We start from the raw sequence: 11884 nt of genomic DNA, 5'->3' as shown, positions 1-11884 counted from the left end.
GAGTGGACTTCCTGCTCAGAAACCTCATGGCAAAGGGAACAATGGACCATGCTGACAAAAATGAAGCAATTCAACCCCTCACCCATCTGTCCTTAAATTCCAGTGATGGTGAACACCATCACATATCTTCCCCTGGGTAAACAGTCCAACAGCCACAGTGGGACCCCGAACGGGTCAACTCGAGGATGTTGGAAAAGTAGTCTTAAGGTTCTAGGTCTGTCTGTCGGGATAACCCCTCCGCATTCTCATGTATATTCCTGGTGTAGGGGTGTGGGGCCTTTGTGTAATTGAGAAATCTACACGTATGTGTCTTCCATCAAGTTCCATTCCATTTGCACGTTCTTTTGCCTCCTTTGCGTCTTCAACATTTTCAAAGCAGACAAACGCGAAACCCCTGGAACGTCGAGACTGCCGATCATACACAATGGATACATCAGCCATTGGACCATATGTTGAAAATACTTCTCTTAGATCTCGCTCTGTTGTGTAACGACTTAGGCCAAACACGCCCAAACAGCAGTTAAGTTTGCGAGGCTGGAGGGAGGCACACACACACGCACACACACACACACGCATACACACTGTGTGGTCATCATTAGGAGATTTCACAGCAACCAGCGAGACAAGGAGCTGCATCCCACACACCAGAGCCCGGCTCACTTTTCTTCCCACTTCAGGACTCTTCCAGGATTCCATGCAATTCTTTCAAGATGATGTCCATGAACAGCAAGCAGCCTCATTTTGCCATGCACCCGAGCTTACCTGAGCACAAGTACACCTCTCTGCACTCTAGTTCGGAAGCAATAAGGAGAGCATGCCTGCCAACTCCACCGCTGCAGAGCAATATCTTCGCCAGCCTGGATGAGACCCTCCTGGCACGGGCCGAGGCCCTGGCCGCCGTGGATATGGCCGTGTCCCAGGGCAAGAGCCACCCGTTCAAGCCTGATGCCACCTACCATACCATGAACAGCGTGCAATGCTCGTCCAACTCCACGGTGCCACTCGCCCATCACCATCATCACCACCACCACCACCAGCCGCTGGAGCCCGGGGACCTTCTGGACCACGTCACCTCTCCGTCCCTGGCACTTATGGCCACCACCGGGCACGATGGAGTCGGGGGTGGCGGAGGGGGTGGAGGTGGTGGCGGAGGAGGCGGCGGAGGGGGTTTGATTTCCAGCTCGGCCCACCCGCACAGCCACATGCATGGCCTAAGCCACCTGTCCCACCAGGCTGCCATGAACATGACCTCTGCCCTGCAGCACCCGGGACTGGTGGCCGCTCATCATGGATCTGCCGGCCAGGTGACCTCAGTGGGAGCAGCAGGACTGGCCTCCATCTGCGACTCAGAGACCGATCCGTGGGAGCTGGAGGCGTTCGCGGAGCGCTTTAAGCAGAGGCGGATCAAGCTGGGGGTGACCCAGGCGGACGTGGGCTCTGCTTTGGCCAACTTGAAAATCCCCGGGGTGGGTTCCCTCAGCCAGAGCACCATCTGCAGGTTCGAGTCCCTCACTTTGTCCCACAATAACATGATCGCCCTCAAACCCATCCTGCAAGCCTGGCTGGAGGAGGCCGAGGGGGCCCAGAGGGAAAAAATGAACAAACCCGAACTGTTCAATGGGGGGGAAAAGAAACGCAAGAGGACTTCAATCGCTGCCCCTGAGAAGAGGTCCCTGGAAGCTTATTTCGCTGTCCAGCCCCGACCCTCCTCCGAGAAGATTGCAGCCATAGCAGAGAAACTGGACCTCAAAAAGAACGTGGTGCGGGTCTGGTTCTGTAATCAAAGACAAAAGCAGAAAAGAATGAAATTTTCTGCCACTTACTAAAACAAAAACAAAATAGTCCTCCTAGAACAAAAACAATTTCTGTATTTATTTCCTTATTTATTCTGAATTTAATTTATTTGGAGGGCTTTCTTCTCTTCTAGAGGACTCTAGTGAAACTTGAGATCAAGACGGAGAATTAAATCTTAAGAAGAATAATAATTAAAAAAAAGATTATTTATTGCCGGGACCAATGGACAATAAAGGGTGGAAATTCGGCGACTGGGACTCTGTGAAAACTGTAGATCTATTCTTGAATTTTACTAGTTCAATAAAATCAAGGGCAAGTGTACTTGTATTGGACAAGACCAAGTCTATAGAAGTCATCACACGGAAGCCCTAGGGGTTAAAGTGTTGGTGATGCTGATGATCAAAATTAGAATAATGTGAAATTGACAGTATTTTAGCCAAGCTCTGTTTTATTAATTTATTAATATTCTGATTCTGTCTCTTGTTGCTGGTCACTGGGGGGTGGTTGTGGGCTGTGACTTGAGGGGCAAGTTAATAGATCAGGAAGCATTGTTTTTTTTTTTTTTTTTTTTTACATTCTTATCAATTTCCAATAGTCTCATGTATTGGATACTGATGTCCATTAACAGTATCGTATCCTACACTCCACAAAGGAGTATGGAGCCTTCACTTCTGTTGGCTGCTAAATGACATATGTCATTGTCTCTTAGCAAACCTCCAGTTTTCTGCCATTAAATACAGGGGTTATGATCACTGCTTCATTAAACATTTTGCACTACTGCAGTGTCAATTATTTAGCAATCAGTATAGTATTTTCAGGAAGCTCCTATCTAAATATCATCATCTGTGATCTCCAGCTCTGCAGATACGTCTCATAATTTGTTTCCTCATATGTCTTAAAAAAAACAAACAAACAAAAAAAAAAACAATTTGTCACCCTGTAAGGGTATCTATGGATGAGTTGGCAGTCCGACTGGGATTATTGAAAAAAAAACGTATTTCCTTTCCTTGTTTGCAGAGCAAACTTTCTATGCATATGGGCACTACATAGGCTAGTTTCTGGTAGACTTTGTGTGTGCTGTGATATTCACTGTTTTTTGGCTGTCTTCACCCAAGAAAAAAAAAAAGGAGAAAAAAAAAATATCCCACCACTGCCACCAATGTGACGAGACCCTTGCTCGCCCTGTCCGCTCTCCCGACACTCCTCTGTTTCTAGTCTGTTTCTAGTCAGTCAGCTGGCAGATCGCATCGTCTGATGGTTCGGTCAACCAAGGATCCGGGATCCGAACTACAGCTATGTGCCGTTCGGAATCCATTAGAACAAACACCAAGCAGGCTGTATGTAAGTTCAAGCAGGAAGACAATTTATTGGAAGAACACAGCACACTTTATACAGAAAGTGGAATATACATGCAAATGAGGGCTTGAAATGAGTCAACAGGGATTGGTCAGATAGCTTTGACCAATGCAAAAGAGGGCTTGAAAATGAGTCAGTAGTGATTGGTCAGATAACTTTGACCAATGCAAGGAGACAGAAGCCCCAGGGGGCAATCAATGTACACAATAGTCAGACACAGAACAATGGTTGTCTAACGAGCCCTGAATACACATTACTCTGTGTCAATACCTCCCTTAGCAGACAACAGGTGCGGTCATTAGCATTAGCCCACCTGACAATAGCCACCTCAGCCAGTAAGCAACATTTTCATAACTTCTAAAATATTCATCACATTCAAATAAAACTTACATTTTCAGAATCAGCATACTTCAAATGCAAACATAACCAAAAATCATAGAAATCCCTCCAGGGGTTAAAAGTTAGACGGAAGTCCTTTTCTGACCGACCGTCTCTTCAGAACTTCCTGGGATGACCATATAAGGAGTGGACTTCCTGCTCAGAAACCTCATGGCAAAGGGAACAATGGACCATGCTGACAAAAATGAAGCAATTCAACCCCTCACCCATCTGTCCTTAAATTCCAGTGATGGTGAACACCATCACAGTCATCTTTGTCCTGGGTACTGGATGACCTTGTCCCAGCATTGTGTGTATGACGTATATGATTAGCCCTTTACTAGCCCTTGCTCTTCTGGCTTATAATTAGCAACTGTTTAAATGCAATTTTATGATTATGTCAATGATGTTTTCTTTTTGCCAACAAAATTTTAAATACATGATTAATACATGCAGGTAGATAGAAGAGGTAATCACTGTGGGTAATTTTGTTTCCCTGGTTATATACAGAATTAAAATAGCATAAACATTTTTTTTGTTCACTATTAATAAACTTCTTTAAATGTGTTATTTTATTTTACTAAAGCATTTTCGTTTTTTTCTTTCATAGCATTACATGTTTTTTACTATCTCAATGCTAATACACCATATTTTGTAGTCTATAATGGTGAATACCAAAAAAAAAAAAAAAATGCACAGTAGAATCTATTGTTGAATAAATCAATATACTTTCATCAATAGACTTTTGCATGTTTTAACTCTGTATGCCCAGCAGGTATTTGAAAATTACAAACACTCAAGAACCTGGGGACTGGCTGTGAAGTTATGGTTGTGTTACCACCCACTGTCTGAAAATTATAGGGTAGTACCTGGGAAGTCTGTCATCAGCTGAGAATTATTTGTATAACAAAAATAAAAGATGTGGGGAAAAAAGTATTTTAAGACAAAGTGTTTTTTGTCACAGTAGATAAATCAAACAGCACCTACACTTTCGTGTACTTGTCATTTTGGTGATTGGCAAGTCTTGGCAACATTAAAACCTGCTTTGCTTCTCTAGTTTATAGTGATAGAAAAGTCACATTTCATGTCTGCAAAATTATTATTAAACAATGTTTTCTGAATTCTTTCAAATGTTACATTGAAGTTATTTGTTCTTCATGTGTAAAATAAATAAATACGTAAATAAACAAACAAATAAATAAATAAATAAACTATGTTTAAAAAAAATTGTATTTTTTTTTCTTTTTTTTGTTCGAAAAAAATATTCTATTGAAATAGTAGAACAATACAGAAGATAAAGAGAAGGGTCAAATACAGCATAACAAAATAACAATATGTTCTATAATACCTCTCCTCGGTACGGGAGGTGTCTTGTATACAGATTGCATGACAATATAGAAAAACCTAACAAAGCCCCTCAACCCGTGAGTAAGAGTGTAGCAAGAAGTGGTGGGGCGGTGATTTAGGGTAACATTTTGCTCTATAGTACAATATGATCCCAGCTGTTTGAGTCTGTAGAGAGGATATTAAGTCCTTGGTGGCGTGTTGTTGTGGTCAAGTATAAAGCCAGGGTAGGAGAAAGAGAAGAAGAAAAAAAAGGGGGGTGTGAGGGTGGCATGGGTATTTTGTTGTGAAGCGTTTTGACTTGTTCTGGCCCCTTGGCACCCGCTGCCAATCACGAGTTATATATAAGGATAGTGGGAGCGAGTCTGTAACGGGATACCTCCCTTACTCTTTCCTTGTTTAGGAAAGGGATGTCTCTAAATAATCATTGGTATCTAAAAGGACGTCGAAATGGAGCATGCCTAGCGTGTGTTACAGGCAAAGACGAGTATTAAGGAGTATTATGGCGGTGCGATAGTTGGCTCAGTTCTCATAGGTGTCTTGTACTCCTCCGTGGTATTGTTTTTCTCTCCAGTATTGCTATTGATTATTTGAGATAAAGGTATTATGTAAATTTCAATTTTATATGTATCCATTTATATTTTCACAAACCTTATGAGGTACACAGCCCGCAGAAGGCACCAAAACAGGAATGCAATACTAACTGTTTTGAACTTTTTGTTTGTAAATTGTTTGTAAATTGTAAGTTGACAAATTATGAGGAAGACTTGGGTTACTGGGGACAAATCAGTTTAATTATTGAGTCTTATATTTCACCTTCAGTAGCCTTTCAAGTTCAAAAACATTTCATTAGTTAAAGTGACTGTCATTTCTATTTGAAAACTCATCAGACCATTATATTTTCTGATGAGTTCGAGCTAGTCACTGGTCATTCAAAAGCCAAATGATTTACACTGGTATTCATTTATCAAACTATTTGAAGAGAGAATTGGCATAGATAGTTGAATTGCTCTGATTCACCAAACCAGGTCGTGTTTTTTAGTATATTAGAATAAATGTAGGTATCTGTTTAGTTGGAATAGTTAAATGCAAACTGTTTGAAATTATTACTATCTGATACACTGTGATAAACAACTTCAGTATAAACCTTCACCACAGTACAAAGACTGCATCAGCCACTTAAGCACTGTGGTATGGCTAAATTAGTAACATGGCTAAAATAATTATTGTATTAAATACTCCAGTTTTAATCTTAAAAAGTATTAAGCTTTCCTTTATAAAAAAAAAAAAAAAAAAACACCCTCAGTATAAATGTGTTATATGGAGCTGATTTGAAATGCTGATGGGTATTTGGCAGTGTCAAATTCATAAACACATTAGCAAGCATTCCTTGGAGCCATAGTATATGCAACTAATCCACATATTTTTCACTTATCAGCAGATCCAACTGTTTGATCCAATCTGCTTCCAATAAAATAGTTACAGTCTGATTCGGACATACAGTATATGATTAGCTTCGGCAAACAGCTGAGAAAGAGCTATAAAATTATGACATACAGGTATTTGGAGGGCCATGTCTTCTGCTGGTGTTGGTCCACTGTGTTTATCAAGTCCAAAGTCAGCGCAGCCCTCTACCAAAAAATTCTAGAGCAATTTGTGCTTGCCTCTGCTGACCAGATTTATGGTGATGCTGATTTAATTTTCCTGCAGGACTTGGCATCTGCCCGCCCCACACTGCCAAAAGTACCAATACCTGGTTTAATGATCATGGTATCACAGTGCTTGATTGACCAGCAAGCTCGCCTGACCTAAACCCCTTAGGGAATCTGTGTTGTATTGTCAAGAGAAGGATGCAAGACACCAGACGCAACAATGCAGATGGGCTGAAGGCCGCTATCAAAGCAATCTGGGCTTTCATAACACCTCACCTCAGCAGTGCCACAGGCTGATCGCCTCCATGCCACGCCGCATTGATGCAGTAATTCATGCAAAAGGAGCCCAGACCAAGTACCTGTATAGTGCATACTACATGGATATACTTTTCAGCATGCCAACATTTCTGTATTAAAAATCCTTTTTTTTTATTGGTATATGTAATATTCTAATTTTCTGAGGTACTGAATTTTGGGTTTTCACTAGCTGTAAGCCATAATCATCCAAATAAAATTAAGAAATGCATGAAATATATCACTGTGTGTGTAAAGAATCTATATAATATATGAGTTTAACTGTTTGAATTGAATTACTGAAATAAATTAAATTTTTGATTATATTCAAATTTTATGAGATGCCCCTGTATATAGCTTTTTTTTTTAGTAATAAAGGTATTTTCTGCAGTATTATAATGCAGTTTGTATCCCCGCTGGGTTGTTTCATTCTTTCTATATGTCCTGGTGACAAGACATTGTCAGAGAAAATTATGGGGAATCCAACATTTTGAATTGTCTCCAGAACAAGAAATTGGGGACAATGGGGACATCAATGTAAGAGTGCAATCAGGACAGCTAAAATTCACCACAAAAGGCACATAGCAGAGGAGAGTAAAATAAACCCCAAGAAATGCTTTAAATATATAAACAGTAAGAAAGTGGGGGCCAGAACATTTTGGCCCCATAAAGGATGATTAAGGGAATTTGGTTACAAAAAGTAAGGAGAAGGCAAACGTTTAAATGCATTTTTATCCTTGGTGTTCACAAAGGAAATGACGGGATATAGTAAACAAGACTGGAATGTTAATAAAACGTCACAGAATGCATCCTTATGGCTAACAGAAGACAGTATAAGAAATAGACTTGAAAAACTTAACATAAATAAGTCACCAGGGCCAGATGGTTTAAACCAGAGGGTCCTTAAGGAACTTAGCCAGGTGATAGCTAGACCATTGTTCCTTGTTTTGATGGACAGTTCACTGACTGGAATTGTATGAGCTGACTGGAGTACAGCCATCATGATACCAATATTTAAAAAAGGACGAGATATATCCCTGGAAACTACAGACCAGTAAGGCTAACATCAATAATACAGTATCTCACAAAAGTTAGAACACCCCTCACATTTTTGTAAATATTTTATTATATCTTTTCCTGTGACAACACTGAAGAAATGACACTTTGTAAAGTAGTGAGTGTACAGCTTGTATAACAGTGTAAATTTGCTGTCCGCTCAAAATAACTCAACACACAGCCATTACTGTCTAAACCGCTGGCAATAAAAGGGAATACACCCCTAAGTGAAAATGTCCAAATTGGGCCCAATTACCCATTTTCACTCCCCGGTGTCATGTGACTCGTTAGTGTTACAAGGTCATTGGGGGTAAATGGGGAGAAGTTGTGTTAAATTTGATGTTATCGCTCTCACTCTCTCATACTGGTCACTGAAAGTTCAACATGGCATCTTATGGCAAAGAACTCTCTGAGGATCTGAAAAAGAGAATTGTTGCTCTACATAAAGATGGCCTAGGCAATGAGAAGATTGCCAAGATTCTGAAACTGAGCTGTAGCATGGTGGCCAAGACCATACAACGATTAAAAAGGACAGGCTCCACTAGCATCATATCCTGAGATTGTCTTTGGGAAATAGACGTATAAATGCTTCCAGCATTACTGCAGAGTTTGAAAGGGTGGCGGGTCAGCCTGTCAGTGCTCAGACCATACGCCGCACACTGCATCAAATTGGTCTGCATGGCTGTCATCTCAGAAGGAAGCCTCTTCTAAAGATGTTGCACAAGAAAGCCTTGTTGCTGAAAACAAGCAGACGAAAGACATGAAAGGTACATATACACAAAGTTCGACCTTCACCAGTGAAAGAGTCAAGTACATTCGATCTTAAGAAAAAAGTTTTAACTGAGGCTGTAGGTAGTCTTTTTAGGAGGTATGCAGGATAGTTCAATCCCTGGGGTTAGTGGAGATGGATGGTGGAGGTGGCTGCATGCTTCATACAGAGCTAGAGGGACTCTGCAACAGACAAAAAAGGGGTAGGAGAAGAAAAGCAGTGCCACCTCAGTGTAGATTAAAAGGTTATTTATTACATAAAAACAATGCAGTAACTCAAACAGAGGAAATAGTTGATAAGCAAATGGTGATGGTTCATCTGCAACACTGTAGGGATGTTATGGAAGTACACTGTAGTGGCCGTGGTTCTGGCTGTGCCGGTGGAGTCCGACACTTCCTGTGTTTCTGACAGCGTTCAGTATCCAGGCTTACATCCAATAGTGGCATGGGGGTGCTCGCGTTTCGGAGCATGCGTGCTCCTTCCTCAGGCGATGCTTGGGCTAAGGACATGGATTACTGGACCCATGTCCTGTGGTCTGATGGTGTCAAGCATGTGTGGCGGAAACCAGGTGTGGAGTACAAAGACAAGTGTGTCTTGCCTACAGTCAAGCATGGTGGTGGGAGTGTCATGGCCTGGGGCTGCATAAGTGCTGCCGGCACTGGGAGCTACAGTTCATTGAGGGAACCATGAATGTCAACATTTACTGTGACATACTGAAGCAGAGCTTGATACCCTCCCTTTAGAGACTGGGCTGCAGGGCCGTATTCCAACATGATAACGACCCCAAACACACCTCCAAGATGACTACTGCTGTCAGGACTCTGGAGGCAAGCCTGACGTGCAAAGGGTAGCCTCTAGCTCACCAAGGGATGGAGCACAGATGAGTCACCCAGGCAGTAGACACAGGCTAACCCGAAGTTCGGAATCTAAGTGCCAACTGGTCTTCACCAGAGCCTCTGATGGTGATGATGAATTTTGCTGCGTGTATAGCACCAGGTTGTGGTCCTCGGGTTGCCCCGCCAGGAGGTGAAAAGGTCCGGATCTGGTGGCAGATATACAGACAAGGATAAGGCAGAAGAGTGGTCACAAACAAGCCGAGGTCAGGCGGGCAGCAGACAAGCGAGGTGAGCTACAAGCCAGGAGGTCAAACAGGAATCAAACTGGAAACAACAGGTCTCAGGTTCAGGAACACAGGAGAAGCTGCAGACTAGTGATGAGCCGAACACCCCCCAGTTCAGTTCGCACCAGAAAACCGCAAAGAGAGGAAAGGTTAATTTGAACAAACGAACCCCATTGAAGTCTATGGGACTCGAACCTTGAAAATCAAACGGCCTCATTTTGAAGGCTTAAATGCAAGTTATTGCCACAGAAAAGGGTATGGGGGTCTGGGTCCTGACCTGGGGAACATGTAGCAATGAAAAAAAGTTTTTTAAAATGATCATTTTTAAAGGAGCACTGGTTTACTGATTTTAATGAGGCTTAAAGTGAAACTATAAAAATGAAAAATTCTTTCAAATATCGTGCCTGGGGGGTCCTCTGAATGTGCCTGTAAAGCAGTGCATCTCTACGATGTATGTAGCTTGCTGCAGCAATACTGACATTTCTAAAGCAAAAAATGTCATATACAAATATACATACAAATTTCAAATCACATGTACTTGTCATACGGTTGCTTAAAAATTGGGCCTTGTTTGTTGGTGGTGCCTGTAACATAGCCTCGCAGTTACTCTTGCTGGGAGCAGGAATGGGACCTGCTGGTAAGAATTCCATACAAATTTGAAAATGCATGTGCTATACAAGTGCCAAAAATAATGCCTTTGCCATATGTGGTGCCTGAACACCGTAACCAAGGCCTTGCAGTTACTCTTGCTGGGAATGGGACCTGCTGGTAAGAATTCCATACAAATGGGAAATTTCATGTGCTATACAAGTGCCAAAAATTGGGCCTTTGCCGTAGGTGGTGCCTCAACACCGTAACCAAGGCCTCGCAGTTACTCTTGCTGGGAGCAGGAATGGGACCTGCTGGTAAGAATTCCATATAAATGTAAAATTTCATGTGCTATACAAGTGCCAAAAATTGGGCCTTTGCCATAGGTGGTGCCTGAACACCGTAACCAAGGCCTCGCAGTTACTCTTGCTGGGAGCAGGAACGGGACCAGCCGGTAAGAATTCCATACAAATGTGAAATTGTATGTGCTATACAAGTGCCAAAAGTTGGGCCTTTGCGGAAGGTGGTGCCTGAACACTGTAACCATAGCCTCACAGTTACTCTTGCTGGGAGCAGGAATGGGACCTGCTGGTAAGAATTCCATACAAATTAGAAATTGCATGTGCTATACAAGTGCCAAAAATTTGGCCTTTGCTGTAGGTGGTGCCTGAACACTGTAACCAAGCCCTCGTAGTTACTCTTGCTGGGAGCAGGAACGGGACCAGCTGGTAAGAATTCCATACATATGTGAAATTGTATGTGCTATACAAGTGCCAAAAATTGGGCCTTTGCGGAAGGTGGTGCCTGAACACCGTAACCATAGCCTCGCAGTTACTCTTGCTGGGAGCAGGAATGGGACCTGCTGGTAAGAATGCCATACAAATTTGAAATTGCATGTGCTATACAAGTGCCAAAAATTAAGCCTTTGCTGTAGGTGGTGCCTGAACACCGTAACCAAGCCCTCGCAGTACTCTTGCTGGGAGCAGGAACGGGACCTACTGGTAAGAATTCCTTACAGAATTGAAATTGCATGTACTACACAGGTGCCAAAAATTGGGCCTTTGGTGTTGGTGGTGCCTGAACACTGTAAACCCTCACAGTTAGCAGGGCACAGGGACAGGGCCTGCTGTTAAAAATGACATACGACATTTAAATTGTATGCACCTGTCATACAAGTGCAGAAAAATTAGGTCTTGTGGGTTGGTAGTGACCTAAACCAAAAATATTGTTGGAAGTTATCAGAATAAAGGTAGAGGAATAGGATAGGCAGCATATGCAGTCTTCAAGGGAAACTCGAATTTCCCACGAAGAAGCACATTTGTTCGTCATTCAACAAACGATCGAACGAGCGATGTTCGAGTCAAAGGTAAGAACTCAAAGCTCATCCCTACTGCAGACAAGACAGCAAAATGTAAATGAACCAGCCACTCTTAAATAAGCCGTTTGGGCGCCAAGACCAAAAAGGTCATTGCTCGCACATGCGTGTGTACCTAAGTGCCTGGGTCACGTCCATCACGCATTGGCGAACGCCTG

At 42.4% G+C, this 11884-nt stretch overlaps 1 protein-coding gene across 1 annotated transcript; it reads left to right on the top strand.

Annotated features, from left to right (window-relative positions):
• Positions 1–563: 563 nt before the first annotated feature.
• Positions 564–2924, top strand: LOC309559602 (POU domain, class 4, transcription factor 1-like). The gene has a single exon (XM_082262927.1). It carries the CDS (start codon positions 711–713, stop codon positions 1824–1826), a length of 1116 nt encoding a protein of 371 aa, XP_082119053.1. The 5' UTR covers positions 564–710; the 3' UTR covers positions 1827–2924.
• The last annotated feature ends 8960 nt before the right edge of the window (positions 2925–11884 follow it).

This window comes from Pelophylax lessonae, assembly GCF_965119305.1.
Source record: "Pelophylax lessonae genome assembly, chromosome: 7".
Classification (NCBI taxonomy): domain Eukaryota; kingdom Metazoa; phylum Chordata; class Amphibia; order Anura; family Ranidae; genus Pelophylax; species Pelophylax lessonae.
Note: the sequence above shows the minus strand (reverse complement) of the source record. Positions and strands in the feature narration are given on the sequence as shown.